General features: G+C 37.9%; 4 protein-coding genes across 5 annotated transcripts; 3 read left to right on the forward strand and 1 right to left on the reverse strand.

Moving 5' to 3' along the window:
• The first annotated feature begins 1541 nt into the window (after positions 1-1541).
• Positions 1542-9950, forward strand: LOC131783704 (mucin-2). Its single transcript, XM_059100464.2, has 10 exons — positions 1542-1638; positions 3367-3460; positions 4155-4294; positions 4420-4591; positions 4781-4929; positions 5056-5227; positions 5415-5563; positions 6291-6548; positions 7068-7814; positions 8766-9950. Exons 2-10 carry the CDS (start codon positions 3397-3399, stop codon positions 9033-9035), a joined length of 2121 nt encoding a protein of 706 aa, XP_058956447.2. The 5' UTR covers positions 1542-1638; positions 3367-3396; the 3' UTR covers positions 9036-9950.
• Positions 9561-13057, reverse strand: LOC131783722 (uncharacterized). Of its 2 annotated transcripts, none has more exons than XM_066159052.1 (3): positions 12949-13057; positions 12182-12225; positions 9561-11368 (listed from the first exon to the last, which is right to left on the reverse strand). In XM_066159052.1, the coding sequence occupies exons 1-3, from the start codon at positions 13044-13046 to the stop codon at positions 11148-11150; spliced, it is 363 nt and encodes a 120-aa protein (XP_066015149.1). In that variant the 5' UTR covers positions 13047-13057; the 3' UTR covers positions 9561-11147. The 2 variants fall into 2 exon arrangements, with proteins under 2 accessions (XP_066015149.1, XP_058956471.1); XM_059100488.2 differs by having other exon boundaries at positions 9561-11371.
• A 284-nt stretch (positions 13058-13341) lies between these two features.
• On the forward strand, positions 13342-16133 carry LOC131783743 (vimentin-type intermediate filament-associated coiled-coil protein-like). The gene has a single exon (XM_059100512.2). The coding sequence runs from the start codon at positions 13363-13365 to the stop codon at positions 13990-13992; it is 630 nt and encodes a 209-aa protein (XP_058956495.2). The 5' UTR covers positions 13342-13362; the 3' UTR covers positions 13993-16133.
• A 2135-nt stretch (positions 16134-18268) lies between these two features.
• LOC131783712 (uncharacterized) lies at positions 18269-23472 on the forward strand. Its single transcript, XM_059100476.2, has 2 exons — positions 18269-18575; positions 21393-23472. Exon 2 carries the CDS (start codon positions 21413-21415, stop codon positions 22313-22315), a length of 903 nt encoding a protein of 300 aa, XP_058956459.2. The 5' UTR covers positions 18269-18575; positions 21393-21412; the 3' UTR covers positions 22316-23472.
• Positions 23473-23717: the final 245 nt, after the last annotated feature.

The raw sequence follows: 23717 nt of genomic DNA on the forward strand, positions 1-23717 counted from the left end.
AAGAGTGACACCTCGCTTTAGAGTTCGCGCGCGCGTGGTAATGAGAGTTCACGCGCGCTTAATCATGAGCGTTTGTTTTTTTCACTTTTCTTTTCTCGTCTTTTAGCCGAGGAATTACTGGTAATCCGGAACTGTTCGTTTTCTAGTCAGCGAATAAGGCCATGATGATCCACGCACGACAGCGTAACTTTACTTTTGTGTGCCTTTTTCTGATGGGTAGTGACTAGCCTGCTTCTGAAATTCGGCTGGTGAGGAAGACCGAAAGAGCGGATAAGTGAAAATGGCGGTTGTCAGAGAAACGACCGTTTTATGCGAACCACTATGTTACTTTATTTCCATCGACCAATTGCTAGGAAATGGTGCATGGTGAACGAAGCTGAAGGAGGGTTAAATAGAGGTTGCGGAGAGTCTACAGAAAATTTTAGTTCACCAGACACGGGCTTATATTGACTCATAACTTTCCAGCGTAACACAGTAACTATAGTGCTTAGACATCGAAAACAGGGGATCCCAGCCAATTACAACTCTTGAAAACTAATCAATCAAAGCGAGGCATCATGCCTTGTAAGGTGATGCCCAACCCTTAATCAATGGACTTCCTCGCCCAGTCGAAAGATCTTGACCTCCAGAACACTTCATCACGAGACAAACGGTGACACTATACCCTGATGAATAATAATCGTTATATAATCTTTATTCCTCCTATGATAACAGACAAATCTTGAACAACATCCGCAATCGTTAAAAAAAATGTTATTCTGAAAATACGGATGAAATATGCCATGGTATAAAGACTTATGATTACATTTAAATAGAAGCCTATTTACAAACACATCAGAATTTATTTCCGGGCGCTGGAAAGTTCTGTTTCTAAGATGATACTTTGTTTATTTTTTCTTCGGATGTAACTAAGTAGCCAATCAGGAACGACTGAGCGTGCTTTGAAAGGTCTCGAATGTCCATTCTCTTTGATGTGTCTTTTCTTTTAAAGCACCTGTCTCGAAAATTTTGTATGAAAGTGAGATCTAAGTCTTCGGCGCAATAAGCGGACAGACCATAACTGAAATTCGGCAAAACGAGGGCGCTAAATAGGCGGTCTACTTTACCTTGCCTTAAACCTCCGTCCTTAAAGATCTTAGAACAAACAGACCAAACCTTATTCGTCTTAATGACTACAACTCTTTTGAAGGATTGATCTTAGCTAGTAATCAGTGAAAGAAAATAGAAATGGAAAGGCCTGGAAAATAAATGCAGACATATAATTAATATTTGATGATAATACCTTTCAGCCAGATTCATCTATTCGCGCGTTGAAAGTTGAAAGAAAGGCATCAAAAGAATAGAAACATCGAAAGTCTTATCAACACAGATCAAATTTTAATTGCAATGGATCTATACGCGTATAAGGTGTTCGACGCAATTGTTATTATTCAGCCAATGCGCATTCCTCTACTATTCGACAAGTGACATCAGATTCTATTTCTGTAAAACCTGGGGACGAGACTTTTTCAACCAATAAGCAGTTGCGTTACTTCCAGCATCTCGAGTTACGTTCTGAGAATAAGCTTCTTGGACAGTCTTGTGATATTGCGAGATACTTCTAGTCTCAACAGCAAGAGATCTCTTATTCCTACAGAGGTAAGAAATATACTTTGCAGTCGATAAATAGCAATATCTTCGTGGTATAGCTTGACTACCTTTGATTTTTGAGGCACTTTTGTTTGCATAGGATTATAAATGTGTCTGAAATAGATTAGGTTGCCAAGAACGTTTTCAACAAGCTTAAATCTGTGCTTTTGTTCGGAATGCGATGTAACAGAAATAGCTAGAGAATCTGACTGCTTTGCAACAAGCATTGATTGTAGAAGAATACAAGTAAACTGAAGCTTAGCTATCTTCTTGTAGTAAAGATATTTTAATGGCAGGACATCGACACTAACGTGACACCTTCGATTCGTTACTGGTCGGAAGAATTATTATCGCCTAAAAGGTTTTGACTTCGATGACACGAAACAGCAAAATAACGCCTCCATTAACTGAATATATATACATCTATCGGCCTGTTAGTCGACTGAAACGAAATAAACTATTTTTTGCTTTTAAAACAAGGAGATCGTGAAATAAACAATTCAGTGCGGAGGCATCGCGGAAACTCTGAGTAAAATTCCTTACTTTGCTCCATACAGAAAAGAGTATCTTTGTAAGGTCAATGCCATCGCAAAAACTGCTTTACATTTTATTTTAAACTATACAATAGAGCTCCATTAGTTGATGGTTTAAGCGGAACAAGTTCAAAAATGAGATCGCATTCATTTTGACAGGAAAATACAGCATGTTTAAGCTTATCGTCAGCTCCGACGCTGATTCAAAGTTGTTTGTGTTTTATTTATGTAAATTAGCGTTAATATATCGCTTCACTTGAAAACCTCCATGATATGTTGCTAAATGGTTCGCCCAATCACGGTATAATATTACTAGAAAGTATACATTTAGCATAAAAATCTCACACATATATAAAAGTGACAACTTGTGATGGTCTTAAGGTCAAACTGTCCTAGTTCACATGACAAAGTGTATTGAATTAAATAGATTAAATAGGAAAGGCAAGGAAAGCATCAGGACAATTGAGAAATGCTAAATATTAGAAACTGTTATTATGTGAAGAAAAGTTGTGGACCTAGTTTCACCTCTAGAACTGATCACCACTTATTGATTAATTTCCCATACCATATTGATACAAAGTTAAAGCAGAGATGTGATGAGGAAATGATGAATTAATTAATACAGTTTGATTTGACAATCCTAGAGTTTCAGTCACAAGAGATGTATGGCAGAAATTACAGAGAATTGATTGTGAGATATTGGGAATGAAAAGATTAACACACTGACATTGAAAAATGTCAGAGAAACCTGAAGTCAACTTCAAAATCTAATACTACCCAATGGCGTGTGCATCTTTGAAATCTGAGCCCTGTTGTTCAACAGGATGATGACACTATCTTATTAATAAATTGCTGTCCAGGGGATAAGTGTCAGCAAAACATACAGCACTATCCACCTGATAGAGATTTATCCCACAGACAGCATTATCCATCATTTGAAAAACTGGGGCTTGCTTGGAGTTCTTGGTTTATTTCAGGCCCATTATGTTTTTACTGTAACACTAAAGTTACCATTTTTTTTTTCTGTTCTTCTTGAGGTTGAAAGCACCTCTGTGAGTTGCAAGAAATGACTTAAAAAAAATAAGTAATTGCAACTTGTTTCCTAAGAGTTGTGGGTTTATGATAATTTATGTTAAAACTACCTCATCAGATCAGTCAACTAGCTCTGTGAAAATAATATTTGTATTGTTTATTGTTATTTTAGGATAACAGCACCATTTATCAGCATTAAAGAATGAAAAGGGCTGTGATAAGTTCTGTGGGCCTCCTTATCCTTCAGTTTATATCACTCTCTGCAGGTACTGATTCTATTAATTAATAAGTTAATAGCATTCATAAGTGTAACCTGTTTAAATTAGATAAACGCAAAAATCCATATCTTTTTCACCTTTATACAAGATGACACACTTGAACATCAAGGAATGTTGCTTAAGGTTAGAAAAATGAGAATTTTGAAAGTCCTGGTCTATAATGATAAACTTTAAGTAGGATAATGAAGAAAGAACAAGAAATTATTTATTTTTAGAAAAGTTACAATTCTAATTTAAACTCCTTGCTAACCCTTTAACTCTCAAGATCTGTATGTTAATTCTCCCCTCCAGCTGCTACGCATTTCCCAGTTAATTATTAATAAGAATTTGGTGTTAGATAAAGGATAACAACTTCTATCTGATAATTTTGAGTTTTCTCATAACCCATTTGTTGGATAGTGTATGGAAATATTAGGGAGAAGTTACATGTTAATCACTTTTGGGAGTTAAAGGGTTAAGTCATTCTCAAGAAAGTAGAGACTGTAAGTACTATCAAGCATTTTTTTGTAGAGACACTGATTTTGAGGATACCAACCTTTGTGTTACCCTTAAAAAAAAAAAAAAAAAAAAAAACCACCTTATCACAAGTTAATTTACTGTTCAGTACAAATCAATTGCATAACTCAAGTTTGGAAGAAGTTCTCAACATCTGACTGATGTTTCTTCTGTTTACATCAACCAGCTACACCATGTGACTTAAGATGCACAGCAAAACTAGGACAGGGAACTTGTCAAAGCAATGGACGCTGCCTTTGTTGGTGGGGATGGACTGGACCTAATGCAAAATATATATTATCTGGATTCCACCAAAATCGAATATTGGTAAGGAATGTAAAATAAAATGACAGCATTACATGACCTGTTACTTTCAAAGGAAGATTCTTCTAGCGGAGCATGAATTGCAATTTCCCAATTAACTCAGGGCAAATGACATATTTCGATTTCAGGCTGACTATTGTACCAGGTCATGTCACTACACTCACTACTATAGAAATATAGCTTGTGCAAAGATCCCCTCCCCCCCTCGGCCCAAACAAACTTCCACGGCAAATCCATCAACACCATTAACTACAGGGAACCCAAGCACAGGGAAACCAAGTACAGGAAGCACAACCAAAGGTAAGGGTCTTGTTTCTGGCAATCTAAAGCTATACAAATAATTGGCCAGATGTCTGATATGAAAAAATTAATATGTGGTAAAACACTGTAGATAGCCATGTTGAGGAATAACAGTCAACAGTGAATCACTATACTTCTTGTACAAATGAATACATCGTTCACCAGTGTCTTATCTTTGTGTTATCTTAGCTCCACCTTCTGTGTCATGTGACCCCAAATGCACAGCCATACCAGGACAAGGAACTTGTCAAAGTGATGGAAAATGTCTTTGTTGGTGGGGATGGACTGGGCCAAATGCAAAATACATATTATCTGGAGTGTGCCAAAATCAAATACTGGTATGGAATATGAAATGAAATGGCAGCACTATATGATCTGTTACTTTGGAAGGAAGATTCTTCTAGTGGAGCTTAAATGATATTTTTCCCAATTAACTCAGGGCAAATGATATATTTTGATTTCAGGCTGACTATTGTACAAGGCCATGTCATTACACTCACCGCTATAGGAATATAGCATGTGCAAAGATCCCCTCCCCCCCTCGGCCCAAACAAACTTCTACAGCAAATCCATCAATGCCTCTGACTACAGGAAACCCAAGCACAGGGAAACCAAGTACAGGAAGCACAACCAGTGGTAAGGGTCTTATGTCTTGGCAATCTAAAGCTACATGAACAGTTGGCCAGATGTCTGACATAATAAAATCATAGGGTAAATCACTGTAGATAGCCAGGTTGAGGAATAACAGCCAATAGTGTATTGTTGTATTTCATGTACAAATGAATACATGGTTCACCAGTGTCCTATCTTTGTGTTATCTCAGCTCCACCTTCTGCATCATGTGACCCCAAATGCACAGCCACACCAGGACAAGGAACTTGTCAAAGTGATGGAAAATGTCTTTGTTGGTGGGGATGGACTGGGCCTAATGCGCAATACATCTTATCAGGAACTCTTAAAAACAGAATTATGGTACTCATGAATAAGTAATTTTGATGTGATTTTAGTTGTCATGATATGCAAAGAGCAGAGTTTTTTAACTTTTGTCTCGACACATATTACTTAATTCTCCTTGTAATTCATTATCTTACATCATACAAACAGATTATGAGAAGACACAAGCTTATTGCTTAAAGAGTGTTATATTTATCTTAGGCCAAATTCTCCAGCCTCATTTTCAAAGAAATGTATGGTAGTCCACTAGGAGAATGGCTAAATAGATCTTGGGAGTTAGGTATTCAAGTGGTGTCCCACAAAATTGTGCATCATGGAACACTCTGCCTAAATTCAGCTGTTGTCTTGTAATGATGGGTGTTGTCCATTGATTTAATAACTGCGCTTATTTTGATAACTCAAGCTTCAGTAAGAATGCTTGAATAAAAAAATGCAAGCTGTTTTCCTTTATTTGTTTTTCATTCCCTTTGCAGCTTTGCAACCCCCTCAGGTGTTCCCCTTACAAAACTGCCAGCTATGCAGACTAGTTATCTTGACCTTGCATGAAAAATTACTTATTCTTTACCTAAATTCCAAAGGAAGCTTGAGTTAACACTTCAATAGTGTTTAGTTCATTAAAAACTGAAACTCTTTTGTTACATGCTTTGTGTTGTTAGGTTGGAGGATAGACTCGACACCTCCAAATTCTAATTGATGAGTTAAAATGATAAAAAGATATCAGTAAAATTGTGTCCTTTCTTTTCAGGCCGATTATTGTACAGAAGCTTGTCATTACACTCATGACTATCTAAATGCATCATGTGCCACGATCCCTACCCCTAAGGTGTGCAGTTTACCTGGTAACACAACTGACCCACCCATCCCTTGTGATCCCCTGTGTGGCACAGGGACATACCACAGTGCTGGGAGGTGTCTTTCAAATGGCCGTTGTCTGTGCTGGTGGGGTTGGACAGGTTCAAATGCCTGCTACATTGATGGAGGTCCTTATAATAACAGGATCATAGTAAGTGATGTGCATCTGACTTGTGAACAAAGGCAGCATGTTTACATCCCCTTGTAAGAGTCAGAGGGTTACGTTCACCTGCCAGGGCCCAAAATGAGTTTATCTGTTACATACTAAGATTTTTTACAAACCGAAAGCTGGGTTCAACTGCCAATTTCACAAGGTGGCCAAGAAGACAACTTGGAACTCAACTCCCCTTCTTTTGTTGTCAGAGGCTCTTTAGTAAACAGGCGCTGATTGTAGTACTTGCATACTCACAAACTAAGATCAATGGACACCTTGCTTTATTGTTTTTCTCCCTTGTTTAAGAATGGGTTTCCCTTCCATTACCCTTTCCTTCTACAGTATCCAGTCTTCTCTATCTACACTTCTGTTCATTTACCTCTTGTCTGATTTGGGCCTGCCCTCATGGTGTTCAGCAGTTTATCTACAAGAGAGCCTCCACTAAGGAAAGAGATTCAACACTAGCATACCTAGACAAATGGTATGTATCTTTATTAACTTTTTTTACTGTCATAGGCTGACAGATGTACCAAAGCTTGTCACTACACTCATGACCATAGAAATATCAATTGTACCAAGTACAATTCAACAAACCCCTCAGTACAACCTCCAGTTACAAGAAAACCAAGCACAGGGAGAAGAACAACAGGAACACCAACCACAACAACTTATCCTCAATCATCAACAGAAAAACTGACAACTGCAACATCACCAGCAGCATCATCAAAAACCCAGTCAACTACACCAAAAGACACCACCACAAATCCAACAACAGCCCATATTACAACAAAAGCCCCAACTACCAAACAAAAGACCACAACAGCAAAAGCAACCACCACTCAAAAAGCAGTGACCACTGCAGCAGAGACAACAACAACAGTGGCACCAACTTCGAAGCAAGTAACCACAACTCTTCCCTCCACCACAACTAAGGACACTACCACTCAAGCTGCTGTGTCTACCACAGCAAAGACAACAACTCCTGCACCAACTGCCAAACAGAAGACTACAACACAAAGGGCAAAAACCACTTCAGCAAAACAAACTACTACCCAAGCGACAACAACAACAGCAAGCACCACCATGCAAACAACAAAACAGAAGACCACAACTACTGCAGCAACTACAGCAGCAACAACCACTCAAGTTCCTACAACAACTGAAGAACCAACAGAGCCAACTGAACCTACAGAACCAACAGAACCTACAGAACCAGGTGTATTGCAGGTCAGAGGATGGGCTCTACAGGACCTTCAAAGTCAGGTAGGCCTGTTTAAGTCCATTTCACATTCCTTTGAAGCAACTTTAAACTGAGTGTTGAAAGTAATCTGGAATTTTACTGTTTTTTCTTCAATTTACTTCCCTCTCCAATAATTACCACTTCAATAATTAGGGCCTACTTGTTAGCTCCTGGTTTAGTTTCCAGTATGCTAATCAGGCTAATCAGGTTTGGGAATCTCCACTGATCAGCATGGTTTTTTTTTTGTTAACCCCTTAACTCCTACAAGTGATTGATATGAAACTTCTCCCTATTATATTCATACATTGTCCAGCAAACAGGCGATGAGAATACCCAAACTTATCAGTTAGAAGTTGTCGTCTTGATCTAACCCCAAATTCTCATAACTAATTTACAAAAAAATGTATTGAAGCTAGAGAGGAGAATTGACAATCCTATCCTGGGAGTTACAGGGTTAAGTAACATAAGAGCACATGAGAATAATTTCCAAAGAGATTCCAAGTTGCCGTGTGTCTGTTCAGTAATAGATCACACATGACGTCAAAATGTGGTAAGAACAAAAAAGTGGCACACGAGGCGGAGCTGAGTGTGTCACTGATGTTCTTACTACATTTTGACGTCCTCTGTGATCTTTTACTGAACAGATGCATAGCAACTTGGAATCTATTTGTTTTATATAATAAAGAATTTTAAAAAAGTTTTAATGATGACGTCATCTATACGTCTGTCCTCCAATAGATCATAAGTGAGAAGCAATCAGAATGCGTGCATAACTGAGCTTATTATATAAATCTGAAGAGAAAATAGTTTGGGGCATTTAAAGTTAGCAGGAGATTTCTATGAAGTAACAGGAGAACTCTCTAGTTTCCAATGCCACATTAACAGCCCGGATTAGGTGTTAGGTAGTTCAAGATATTTCTTTTACTTAACAACGGCATGTTCATGTTGTCAGTTTTTCTTAAATTCTGTTACAGAATGATAATGCTGATAATGTTGATGTCATTGGAGAGGCTGATGCTGTGAAAGACAAAGATGAAGGTGATGGCAAGAAATCCAGTCGTGCTGGGATGGTTGGTGCTGTGATGGTGCTACTTCTCTCTTTAGTGGTCTTTGGTGCAGCTGTGTGGTGGTCTTTTGGCCGAGGTGGTCAGTGTCCGGGCATTCTGAAAGGTTATGAACAACTGGCAGACCATGATAAAGCCTATCTGATGAACGAGTTTTCAACTTCAACGGAGATTCCATGACCATCATTATCATTAATGTAGAGGGTCTTTTCTGGGACTATGTCAGAGAGCGGATGATTATGTTAGAATAGGACCTGTCCAGTGTTCTGATGAGAACTTCATTACCACACCTTTGATTAAGATATTAATGTGGTGCAACATTTTTGCATGTTATCAGTGGATCACTGTTTTGTACAGAGGTGACTGTTATCCTTACCTTTGGCAATTTAAGCTACTTACATTTTTACATATTAATCCTTTACATCCTAATATCATTATGCATATTCTCCATACTGTTCTCAGTAAGGAGCTGATAAGGAGAATTTGTTTAACAACCAAAAGCATCTTAAGCTGGTGATCATTGTCCTTATTCTCATGACCTTAATGTGTGATTCAGAGGTGATATTGTAAGGAGAAATTAGATGCTAGTAACTTTTAGGGGAAAGGATTAATTGTAAAATTGTCTGCTTGCAGTTGATATATAGTTAGGTGAAAGACAGGTATATAGTTTGCAATTCACATTTACTACACAGCATCAGTGACCTATACTTGGCTCTGTCATCACCCACAAGCTACAGCTTGGAAAAAAATATAAATGGCAGTAACAGCTTGTATTACTCAGACACTCCACAGAAAACCCAAGCCTAAACTTAGGGGTTGACACAGGTACAAATCACCAAAAAGACTCTAGAGCACATGCCTTAGTGCAAGTTCAAATTTTAATTTTTGCAAGCAATAGAATTAAGAGAGAGAGAGAACCTTAAAAAGTAATTAAAATTGTTGTGGTCCAAAAGCTGCTGTGAGTCAGGGAGTACTTGATAGATGTAGCATTTTTTTAGTCCCAACTTGAAGAGTCTATTACATATTACCTATGTAACTATGAAGCATTTTTGAAAAAATTTTTCCAACAAATGATTAAAGGCTATTTGTAATTGCTTTGTGTTTTACTTCCTATATCTTTTAATTTATCCCTAATTGTGGCCTAAGTCAGAAAGATCTTAACAAAGAGTTCATCCTCTTGGTTAACCCTTTAACTCCCAAGATCTAATAGTCAATTCTCCCATCCACCTATTATGTATTTCCATTTAAATTAGTTACAAGAATTTGATGTTGGATCAAGACAACAACTTCTACCTGATAAGTTTGAGTATTCTCATTACCTGTTTGCTGGATAATGTATGGATGTTACTGGGAGAAGTTAGATGTTAATCACTTCTAGGAGTTGAAGGGTTTATGTAACACACAAAATAATAAACAATAATATACCACAATCTTGGACAAAATGCATAGGACACTTGAGCAAGAAAGGTTCAAAATCAATAAATTATAATGACATAGAGATCTCCACCCTCCCCTTCCCCTTTAATTTGACAGAGCAGTTACCATTAGTAATACACTTATCTTTTTCTTTACTTTTTCTTACTTTGGTTTTCTTGTTGACAAATGACTCTCAAGTACTCATGGGTAAGCGCTTTTCAGAGTTCATCACCCTCTGCTATTCAGGACACTAACTTACAGTGTTCTTCCGAGACTTCTTTTGTAGCCAGCCATAAATTAGGCAACTTAACCCTTTAACTCCCATGATTGACCAAGACAGAATTTCTCCTTACAATATCAATACAATATCAACCAGATAAGTGATGAGAATAAAGAAAAATATCAATTTGGGGATAATGAGTTGATCCAATACTAAATTCTCCGAATTAACACTATAAGAATTGTATGGTTGACAGTAAGGATTGATCTGGTAGTTAAAGAGTTAAGTTGCTTAATTTATGGCTTGCTACAAAAGAAGTCTTGAAAGAACACTGTAGATAGAGATGAATACCCACTCTATTTCAGCAACATCTACCTACATAAATCTTTTCCTTCCTAGTAGCAGCCAAGAGGTTAATTCTCAATACAATGCCAAGCCACTGTCAACCAGGCAGGCAATGAGAATCTAGTAAAATATCAACCAAGGGATATTTGATTAAACACAAAATTCTCATTGCTAAAATTGTAAGAAATGCTAGGCAGACAGTAAGGAGAAGTACTGTCAAGATCTTGAAAGTGAAAAGGCCTAAGATTTGAGAAAACCCTGTTGTTGATGCATCAAAACAATCCTCAAGTTTATGGTAACAGTTGGCTAAATTATGACTTCCTTGGTATATTCATTGCTTTATTCAATGCAGCGCAGTTTGTTTGCACCCTCTGTAAGGTAATCCTGTTGAGGTCAGCTTCCTCTTGTCCTTTTCTAACTGTTGCTTGATAATCCAGTTGTAACATTTCAGAGTCTAATGGAATGGCATTGACACCTGATGACAGAAGCTTCTCATGTAAGGTGTCGGTGAGCTTTGACAAGCCATCTAAATCTGCTAGTTTGTGATTGATGGAAAAAGCAAGAACTTTATTATTAACATTTGGTCCTTTAAGAGTGACTAGAATCTTATTTCTCCTTACCATATCATCCCTGAATTAGCCATGAAGGTCATGAGAAAAAAGGAAATGATCATTAACCAAAGAAGCTCCTGATTGTTAAACAAACTCTCCTTGTCACTACCATAGGAAAAGTATGGAGAAAAGTATGGAGAATATGCATACTGATGTTGGGGTGTAAAGAGTTAAAACAGAACAGTTATCTTCCCTACAAAGCATGTCCCCCATGCTGATCTCCATACATTCCTTATGGTGCTGACCAGGAGAATTTGTCTAAAAAAATTCAGTGCTTCTTTCTTTCTTTGACAATCCTTTACTTTATTCTTGTGACCCTACAGTTAGATGTAGTGGGAATACTGTAAAGAGAAATTAGATGCTAGTCAATCTAAAAGGCAAACAGGTAAAGTGAATTCCGATCAATATCAGTATCTGGGCAACTGCCCACCTACCCCTCCTCTAACTCAACAACAGTCAATTGATAACAAATTAGGGTTAATGTTGGGTTAGGGGAGGGGTAGGTGGGCAGTTGCCCAGATACTGATATTGATCCATGAATTCTATCTTGATTTCACAAATGATTGCAATACCATGAAGGTCAATTAACTACAAGGGTGGAGAGGTCAGTTACTTAAATACAAAAAGGGTAGGGTTGTAAACAAATCATATGTACAACTGTAGAGTTTCATGTAAATTCAAAATGACTTCACTGACTATTTCTGCCTATTTCTTCACAAATACTTTTAACTCACTTTTTGCATCTTCTATAGAATATGACATACCAGACCTCACTTGCCTGAAAATGAACATAATGCATTTGTAAACATTAAAATTTTTTAACAAATACGAGGTATGAAACTGAGAGCTGATCTATTTTATAATTAGATCATGAGCTTGCAATTCCTATCACATGATAGTGGAAGAGGCAAAAATTGAGAGCAAATAATCTAATTGTTTTACAATAAATTTACCACTCATTTGAACAAGAAAGCTAGCCTATGTTTTAATCATACTTTGTTCACAATCACAAACCCCAAGGCTAGTAAATATCTATCACAGATTATATTATAAGCTGAACTATACATGCTTTTCTGATTAGTTCTTTCTTATTATCTACTTGAGGACAGATGCATGGATGGCATCACCAGTAAGAACACTCTGCTTTTTTTACCATGTAAAACCAATGGATCCCATATTACTGAGGGTCTGTTCAGTAACTGATCACAGAGGGTATATATCAAACTGGGAGGCAGCACCTCGTGTGTTACGGTTTTTGTTCTGACCACATTTTGACAACATTTGTGATTTATAACCGAACATTAGCTCACAGGCAACATAAAATATATTTGTTAAATGAATAAAGAGCAGCATAGTCAATCAGATGGCATCATTTGTGAAAGAACGCTACATAGTAGAACTGCAATAAAATTTCCAAATAGATACTAGAGGTGGTGATTAGAGACTACTGTCTCGACAACCTGAACAAAGACAGTTGATCGGTTCTCTATGAGTTACTTACATTCCTGTGAAAAATTTATTTGCTTGTCGATGAACGAGTTCTAAAACAGATTCAAAATCGTTTAGGTTCTTACTACCAGACGTTTGTCCGGCCGCCATATTGACCTCGTGTCTAGTTCTATGCGTTAAACCGCTGCCAATAGTGAGAAAACAGTGGGAGGGGGAGAGTGTAGTTGATACTTTTAAAACCTCATTCAGTTTTACTTTCGGGTATTTTATCTGCAATATTTTTGGTATAGCAAAACAAACAAACACTGTTGTGATTTTGATTATTGTTGCAATTTTTTTTCTCAACTGTATGTATTTTTTAAATTTTATGAAATTTCTTGTCCCTCCCCACCCTAAGGATATGCCACTGCAATCTGTTGTACTACTGTGATATTTCAATGTTGTGTTACTTTTTCTTAACACAAATATGTCGCTCTCCCCTGTAGCCATCAAAGAAGCAAATCATCACATTCAAGGTTTGGTGAGTCGTGTTCACGAGCTGGAAGAACAAGTTAAAGAACTCTCTGCAGCTCTGAAGAAACAAAATGAAGTACATGCCGAGAACTTGAGGGTTCTTCCGCTGCGAATGAATCAAACATTGAGACAAAAAGATGAAGAAATACAAGAGCTAAAACAGAAACTTAAATCTTCGGAGGCTGTCAGAGAAAGGCTCGTTCGAGAGACTAATTCCCGCGAAGCTTCGCTAGAGCACCTGAAGAATCGTTCCCGAGCTTTGGACGAGATCTGCAAGCATCGTGAAGCATTTGAGAGTATTGTGAGTTGTTTGAGTATAATAGAGGATCCTGATAATAGCTCGGGTAAAATATCAGAAAATAGCATCCCCAGAGAAACAGATTTACTGGACAGTTACGAAGAAGACGAAGATATTAATGGAAATGATCGGAACGGGAAAATTTTTGACAGCGGAATCGGATCACGGAATTCCTCTTTTTATTATGAAAATGATGCACACGAGAAAGGGATGCTGCGGGAAGAAAATTCCTCAGGAGGTTCTTTTCAACAAGATGAAGAAAATCCACCTCCTTGTTTTGTATGATGGCCAAACGATATGACTAATTTGAGGTTTTACTAATCAGATTTATTCTTACGACGATTTAATATCGTCTTGTACACTAAATTAACTCGACTCTAGGCATAGTAATTTAATAATTAGTTTAAGAAAATTCGACCAAAGAATGTTATATGTGGTGTGGACCAAAAGTACGTGTCTTTTAGGGAATTTCTTTGTTATTTTTGGTATTTTGTTCGATTCACTAAGTCTTGAAAATGCACAAATGGTCAATTTCTCATAATTAACAATGTTATTCACTGGTAGTTTATCAATTTCCAGTGGACAATCCTTTAGGTCTTTCTCACCTTTGTTTTATATAATAAGCTCAGTTATGCACGCGTTTTGATTGGTTCTCACTTATGATCTATTGGAGGACAGACGTATAGATGACGTCATCATTGAAACTTTTTTTAACTCTTTATGATATAAAACAAATAGATTCCAAGTTGTTATGCGTCTGTTCAGTAATAGATCACAGAGGACGTCAAAATGTGGTAAGAACATCAGTGACACACTCGGCTGCGCCTTGTGTGCCACTTTTTTGTTCTTACCACATTTTGACTTCATCTGTGATCTATTACTGAACAGACACACGGCAACTTGGAATCTATTTGTTAAACAGACAAGGAACATCAAGAAACATCTTCACCTGTAATATATATTTGTATACTAGAAGAAGCATTTTAAAGATATTCTTAACTCCCAGTGCATTCCTTTACAGAAGATGGGTATCATGTTACATGTGTATGTGGAAGAGGCCACAGCCTTACTGTCAGTGTGCCAAAATATGGGTTGACAGGTCCAGGTTTAAACCTGGTGGGTCATTGTGCTGTGTTCTTGGACAAAACACTTAACCTTCACAGCACCTCTCTCTGCCTATATAATCCTTACACCATACTCTCAAAACACCATCCTTATACCTCCTCTGGGTATAAATGAGTATTAAAGGGTTGCTGATGAAATACAAGGGGGTAATCCTGCAATGGACAGGCATCTCATCCAAGGAGGAGTCGTGATTCTCCTAGTCACTCCAGACTATGGAGACCAGCATAAGCTTCAACTGGATTGGCCTTGGCTTGAGTGCAGAATTTACCTTATTATAAGATTGTATATTAATTAACCCTTTAACTCCCAAGATCTGATTATCAATTCTCCCCTCTAGCTGCTACACATTTCCTTGTAAATTAGTTTCAAGAATTGAGTGTTAGATCAAGATAACAACATAGACCTGATTAGTTTGAGTATTCTCATTACTTGTTTGCTGGATAATATATGGCTATTAAAGGAGGAAGTTACATATTAATCAACTCTTGGAGTTAGAGGGTTAAGTGAATTCTTACATGCACCTTACGTAATAACTAGCTTTTTTCAGTGGCCAGTTACTTCTCGTCTTAAGGTGGCTGAAGGAGTGGAACTTAGTCAGTATTAATCAATATATTTTCCTTCTTATTTGTTTGATATATCAAATAATAGTATTTGTTAAATAATTTCCTTGTTCCTTTTTTTTTCTGCAAAATTGTAAGCATGTTCAATAGTGTATCTTGGGGAGAAATAGTTTGTTATGGGGTCTTTGGTATGATACAAGGTCTTAACCCTTTCACTCCCAAGATCTCATTGCTAATTCTCCCTACTGTCTGCCATACAATTCATATCATGTTAGTTTGGAGAATTTGGTATTAGATCAACTACAAATACCATAATTAATATTTTTTATTTATTTTCATCACTTGTCTGCTAGATATTTTATTGACATTGTAAGGAGAACTTTTGTCTTTGTCACTAATGGGAGTAAAAGTGTTAAAAGCACAGTTAAAGATTGAGAACCAGGGTTAATGCAAGAATTAAATTCTTTATTTGTAACTAGGCATGGTGTATTGATAAGAGAGCTTTCTTTCTACCCTAAACCCCCTAATAAAACCCTTGATATAACAACAAACAACTCAGGAGATTATCATTAGCTTGGAAAACAATAGCTCACAGCTATCCAAACTGGCAGCTGTAGAGAAAAATACTCAGAGCTTTATTTTAAAAGATGGTGTTCCATGTAGACAGAATGGGGAATAAGGATTCAAGGTTTCAGAAAATGAGAGATCAATTTTATTTTTCGACTCAATAATTTGCTTCATTTTTCACAGAAATTCCTGAAACCTTTTCACCCCTCTATGAATCTCAGGCATGCTGTCAGTGTGGTTGATTTTGAACAGAATATTCAGTTTTTCTCACTTGGTGAAAAGATCTAGAGTCCAATGCAATCTTTGATTATATAAACTAAAAAGTGCATCACTTTAAAGGTGTTGGAAACAGATACTGATAACTAGGGACTCAGTATAGCTGGCACCTAATTAAGGTTTCTTCACCCCAGTTTTATTACCAAATTGAGCTGACCATAGCCAAATAGGAATTATGCATCTCTGTTCTAGAAATATCAAGTTATTCCTGTCTCTTTCAAAACGTGAAGTTGCAAAACAGATTCACAGCCCCATAATCTAGGATTTTATGTTGAATCCCCCTCCACCCCCCTCCCCCCCCCAAAAAAAAGATCTCCAAAAGTTGTCAACAAAGAGAAGATATACAGAAACTTTCAAACTATGGTTTAAAAGGCTTCACTTGGAAAGTTAAATCTTTGTATTTATCCTTCTGATCCAATAAACCCCGGTTGAGCTGATTTATCTTAGTCTAATGAATAAAAACCGTCTAGTTCCGGCAGCAATAAAGCACGAATCGGAAGCGTCTACACAACATGAATTACTCAGAACTCATCCACCAATAAGTCACTTTCAGTAAAATAGGGCATAGAAGGCTGGGCCCTTGAATCAGTAATACAGTGTTATACCCTCCTATGAAAAACCCATGCTACACCGATGGTCTGTTAGAATAAACTAAATAATAACATCATCACAATGCTATAGACATAAACGAGGATTGATTCCATAATATGCCCTTATAGATTCTGTAGTAGCATAATGTTTGGCATAATTTGGAAAAACGAGCATAATTTTGGCACCTTACATAAATGTGGCCAGGAGCCCATTACTATTGCACTGCTAGCGTAATCAGCATATTCTTAATCTTTTAAAGGGAACATTACCAGAGTCATGAATTGCTTGGTCTCTCTCCTTGTCGTTTTCAATTTCAGTCCATTTTTTTCCAATTGCAACGTCTTGGGGGAAGAAAGATACCGTAATGCTGTGCGGACTGGGCACACCGGAAATTAAGAGTGCGTCGGTCTCATTTCTTCCTTTGCTTGTGTTGAAGAAGCGGAAGTCTAGAAAATTTTCTTCGAAAGTTTGAGTAAAGGTATGCACTTAGTCTTGCATACGAGATGAGCCCCCTCCCTCGACTCCCACACACATTTCAAATCGCTCCGCCGCCTCTGTTACTCTGGATCCCGCTTTATAAAACTGCTTCTGCGACTAGAAACGCTATGGATGCTCAAAATTTAAGACAAAAGTCTTTTTCTTCGCCACAAAGCATGGGGCACCAAGCGTAAATAAATTGTTTTGCCGTTTTTAAGGGGTAGTTATGGACACAGTAGCCGCTCCCGTGGTCGCCTCATGCGTAGGGACTGACAAATATATCGCGATCAAGTTACGCTGTGCAAAGAGGTTTTCGGTAAAGGGCTCAAGTCAGGAGGTAAAGAAATTCAAAGATAGCGTGACAGAGCCCATGCATTCTTTAACAGCGCTACTGTCAGGTCAATTCAAATTTGATAAAATTTACAGTTAAAAACATCCAGTCCATTTCACTTCCGGTTGATCTGCTTTTGGTATTCTTTGTAAAACGGAAGTTGTGAGGAATACAAACGGCTGAACTCACTTCCTTTCAGAAGTTTGAAAAGTAAGATTGAAGCTCTAAACTGAAACTTCGATCAAAAGAAGTAACGATGAAAAACAGATAATGAATAATCTAGGGCGCCATGCTCCGGTTCCTTGTACAAGATCTCCGCTGGTGTATGCCCTCCCTTCTCACAATGTAGACTGTTCTATTTCATTCCGAAACCTGACGCGTTCAGACCAAAATTAAAGTGTTTCCAATTTTTGCAGAAAAAGATGATTTTAATCTGATCAATAAAAAACAGAAAGGTAATCGAAAGGAGTACAGGTGAAGAACAGAGTTTCTGTGATAGCAGATAGCAACGTTACGCAAGCTCCTCCCGACTGTACGGGTCATTGAATGTAACACCAACTTAATTATGTTAAACAAGACTAGTGAAAAATTAATTCATCAGCACTCAGCTACAGTATAGTTTTTTATTAGGGTGCCTACAAACTAAAATGTTGTGTGTGCGCTAGCAAACTTGGATGCTGTACTGAAAGATAAAACAGGCATTAATTATATCCGACGTTTCAGTAATACGTCCAATCCCGTAACTACCTCGTCAGATCAGAGAGCGCAAGTGTGCATCATGTGATAATCAAAACAAAAACACACCTCAGAAGATCGACGCTTTTGTTTCAGCCATGACCTCGTGCTTGCATCTGTTCTCTTATTGTTACAACTCATCAAAGGCTGGCTGAATCTACGAAGTCAAGCTTTTATTTTTTCGTTTCCCTTCGAGAAAAATCAAGGTAAGATTTATTTCAATGAGCGTAAGAAAGTCATCCATGACGTATTTTAAAGGGATGCAACGTTTTAGGGGAACAGATCCAGGCAGAATTTTTCTATGAGTGAAATAAATTAGTTTTGATATCGAAGGCAAAAATTGACGCGATTTAAAGACGGGAATCAAAACGTTGTAAATTTGGCTTTATATAACTTAAATGAATAGTCTTTCCACCGCTAAAATTAGGCGTGGTGTACGTTAGGGTATCACTTATGTTCCGTGACCAGTTTGAAGCCTCTGGATGGGTTATTACCGTAGATGGACACGCTATCATAAATACAGCATTACTACATGAGCTCTGGTGTACTTCGCATGGAACATCTGCCGACATCATTCGTTTATTTTGCCATTTTTATCGCAACTTCTGCTAAGAGGCACAACTTTTTAACAGTGATATGAATAAAAAATGACCATAAATGAGATAAATAAGAGGCTTCTCCGCAATTTCTTGATTAGTATTTCACTGTTCAAAACTTTCTTTGTTTGGTGTGACCACGCTGTTTTACGTGCATTGAAAACAGTGAGAAAGCATAGTTCCTTGTAAGGCTATTTTTTGAAAAGCAACATATATCAAGCTCGGTTTTAAAAGACCTAAAACAACGGTGAGCAAAAATTTTTTACGGTATTCAACACAATTCGGTAACGCGAAGGATATTAGAACAACCGCAGTGAAAATAACTGAAATATTGAAAATAATTGTCACTCTTGTAATTGATGTACGTGTTAAAAGATCCAAAACGTTCGATAAAAACAGTTGTATGGCTCTAGGATTTGCCATATAATGAACATATAACTAAGTGTCTGTGTATGTCGATGTATTTCGCGAAAAACCCTCTCGAACTGAATTCTGAAATGGGTCTAAATAATAATAGTGAATACTCGTTTAAAAATCCGGAATATTTCAACCACATAACAGGTGTTAACTTCATTTAGAGACTGGTCATTATTTATCACCTGAGTGGGAGGGAGGGGGGGGAGAGAAGGTTGGAAGATTTTACTTGTGTCAATGCGAAATTTACCTGATTACCCCCAAAAAGTTCTGTAATGTTCTTATGACTCCCCTTCCAATGGCATTTAATCAGGGCTGTCAATTTTCGTCAGTCTCACCTTTATACTCTGTTAGTGACGACTGACTCCCATTCCGTTCCCCCTGAAAACCACGTGATCCCACCAAAATCCTCCAACATTTATGCGCGTGCGCATCACCGTAGACAAAACTATCAACGTGACTGGACTTTGTCTGTTTAGTAAGTATCTTGATATGTATTTTATTACAATTATCTGAAATAACACGATTGGTTGATAGAAAATTCATGTGTGCAAAAGAAGCACAAGTAATCACTAATGCGTAATTTTGGTTGAAATCCTGGCGGACTTATTACTTACGAAAATGAAAATTTAAATGAATAATTAATTTGCGACAATAGTTACTAGATGTTTGATTTGAATCTACTTCAGTCAAGAGGTTATTCATGAAAAGGTTATTAACTTTCTCGTCGTATTAGGCGTAGAAGAGAGGTAGGGGTAGGGGTAGGGGTAGGGGTAGGGGTAAGGGTTCTTCCACACGAGGATTCATTTCGGTGAGTTGGTGGGATGGAGGGGTTCCAGGCGTAAAATTTCGCTAACGTAGCATAAAAATTGATTTGGAAAAATAATCAGTCTCTTCGTCGTTTCACAAGTTATTTCATCAATATTGTGCTAGGTAAAGATAATGTAATAGTCTCTTGGCTTGGCTAAGTGCTTTCGTATACATAGTTACAAACAAAGCACAGACATACTGGATGCCGTTAGAATGGGAAAGAGGTTTCCGTCTGCAAGTGAAATTGAGAAGAAACGTGTTTGGCGCGATTTACCATAGCATATATGCCAACTCTCCCGGATTATCCGGGAGACTTCCGGATACAGAGCCAATCTCCCGCTCTCCCGTACGGGTGACCAAAACTCCCGGATAAAAGTAAGATTGGATCAGTTGCCCACAAAAAACTAAGATTTGAGCTCCATATGTTCCAAAATTAAAAAATGATCTAGATTCTTATGCTTGTATTACGGTTTCTGGCCTCATTTTCTTGCGTGATGCACTTTGTTCGTTGCAAACAAAAAGAAGAGAGTTTCTTCTTTGTTACTCCTATATAAGCGAGTCTGATTGGATGAATATTTAACCAACTGAAGTCCCTGACAGATAGATCCAAGTTTTTCCCGCGAAATCGATCGGTGGGGGAGAGGGGGGGTAAGGGGTCCAAATCAAGAAAGAAATTTTCTAGGGGGTGGTCACATTGGCGAATTCGGTCGGGGGGGGGGGGTGCTGGTCCGAAAAAAAATCTTCAGATTTGAGATCTCTAGAGGTTGGCATCTCTGCCATAGATCACAACCTTCATTAAAATGCTCCGCCTCTTCTACTCTAAAATGGCTTTTAAAATTAAATTTTGGACCACAACTTTGTCAATTCTCAATAGAAAAGAGCAAAACAAGATGAAAACGCCCACAATGCGTTTTCGTTAGTCGGTCTTAGTAAACACCAATCAGAATGCCTGTAGCATTGGAAGAGATGCAAGCTCCAGATACCATACCATTTTTATCTCTGCAATTAAATAAGAGTATGTGCAATTATGGCATTGACCTAGTTTTGAGATTCCTGAGAGTGGCCTATCACGTCTACAATGATAGGTTTCAAATTGCTGAGAATTCGAAAATGGACGCCGCCATTTTGAATCTTGCTGAGCAACCCGGCCGCTTACTTGCGGAGTTATTGTATTTAATAATTTTTTTTCATGATCTCTTCCAGGTTGAGATAATTTAACACTGATGGGGGAGGCAAAAGACGTAGTGAAGTTGGAATGGGGGATGGAAGGTTGGAAGGACAAGACTAAGGCTATGAAAGAGGAGATAAAACGTCAAAGTGAAGCGAACGAACTGTTCTTTGTGAAAAATGCCAAGCAAATTGACCTGTCCAACTTTCTGGAGGAAAGCACCAACAAGTACACCTTTGCAATTATGGGAATGAGTGGAGCAGCCATTGTAAATCTTCTTCGCACGATCATCATGGAGTACCGTGAAATAGACAGTGGTCCTTACTACTTCAAGTTTGCGGCTGATAAAAAGTTTAAGGTGGAGCTCATGCCCACAGCACTCTATCCTGGACATGGGCTGATTAAAGTCGTTGGCAGATTGAAGTATTACTCTTACCATGAAATGTGCGCGTTACTGGCTAAGAGTGGCGTGACAAGCAAAGGGCTTGGTGACATGACGCATAAACTGAATATCAAAGGCATGAAGTCTGCGTTATTTAATGCGGTTAGTCCCATGAACGAACTCCACTTTATGCTACTCTTTGAGATCGCACGGAGACTGGTGCGGGATTCAAACGGGAAGCCAGTGTCGACAGATCCCGTGCTCGACCTGCTTCCCTCGGGCGTAATCATTGGTCGAATCATCGAGCTTTTACGCGTGGAGAAAGACGTCGTACTGAGTTACGACAAAGTCTTCGGTGATCAGCAGCCTCTCAATTGGATAACGGAGAACAACACTATACTCAAACGCCAGAAAATGACTGCCATTAATAAAATGTTCTTTGAAAAATTTATCGAGGGTCAGCAAGACGAAGTCCCGTTTATTCGGAGGTTTCTGGAGGAGAATAAGAACGGTTACATTATCAAAACTTTGAAGGGGTACCTTGACGATTTAAAAGAAGTATTTGGCGAAATGTGATGTATCATGGATGAATTCTAACATGTCGCACCCAGATCTCTCTCTATTTAGGGAAAGTGGGGTGCCTGTGTGAAAAGTAGAAACTGGGTACGATGTTAACTTGAACTAAAAAAACATATCATATTTTATTTAACATAGGAAGTTTACAAAAGCGCAAAAAATTTAGTATTTAAAATGAAAACATTACTTGTTTTTCTCTATGAACATTATTGAGCTAATTTGATGTTCCTCCGACAATGTTCCTCAAGGAGATATAAAATTACAGATTTACAGCACGTCTTGCTCGCTAAATTAAACAGGGACAAAAAAATATGTGTTTCTTCGGAAATAAACTTTTTTCAGATTTTTTTTGCATATGCGTAGTCAAACTAGTTTGCGTTATGTGTGAGTGTTACTGATAAGTAAGTGAGTCAGAAACTTACACACTCTTGAAGATTTTGTAAGTGCAGCCACAAGTCTCCTTTTTATCTGAGGACAACGGACGGAATCGAACACTTATCTAACAGTGAAGAGGCATAGGCATAGGCATAAAGTTACAACAAGGGAAGTCGTGTTCTGGCTGTGTCTTAGTAGAATTTGAGTCATTATCATTACTTATTTGCGCCATGAAATACTATCATTTTCATATGGGAGTTGGACAAGAGAGAGGTACATAACGTCAATGCCTCTCTTCTTCACCTTCCCACGCCTTAGTTACACCATTTTCTACCATGATTCTCCTTGCAGGCCCGGCAGGAGTTTTAATTTTACCTTGGTGATTGATATTTCTAAATCTTTTATTAGCTTAAGTCTCCCACATTACCATAACTTTATCACTTTTCATTCGTTAGCGGTTGGTGGCTGTCAGCCTTCGTAAAAGTTGGTTCCGCAGGGATTTACACTTTTGGAACTTTGACGCGATCAAGATTCAAGTACTATCCAGGTTTGACTGCAGGTTTCTCGATTGAAATAGAAAAATTGAAATTAGAAATCCTTACGAAACGAACCATGCGTAAAGGATCTCAGCAGGTTATCGAAGGTGCAAAGGTTACCGCTGAATGCAATGTTGAAAGAGTATATTTATACGAAATTCTTGTCGCCATCATTTCGTAGCTGGTTTACCTTTTACTTTTAATTCAGAGTAAGAATAAAAGAAGAATCCAATATATTATTTTTTTTCGTGTATTTCTTTGTTTTATCAGGAGCGATCTTAACCTTTCAACCCCTACGAGTGACTAGCATCTAATTTCTCCCAAAATGTCACCCACACATTTTAAAAGGTTGTGAGAATAAGAGAACATAATTACTGAAAGAGCTACTGATTGTTAATCAAATTCTCCTGGTCTGCACCCTGGAAAATGCATTGAGAACGGTAAAGAGAGTCTGCGTATTGATGTTAGGGTGCAAACGGTGACTCTGGCTG

This window comes from Pocillopora verrucosa, chromosome 12, assembly GCF_036669915.1.
Source record: "Pocillopora verrucosa isolate sample1 chromosome 12, ASM3666991v2, whole genome shotgun sequence".
Classification (NCBI taxonomy): domain Eukaryota; kingdom Metazoa; phylum Cnidaria; class Anthozoa; order Scleractinia; family Pocilloporidae; genus Pocillopora; species Pocillopora verrucosa.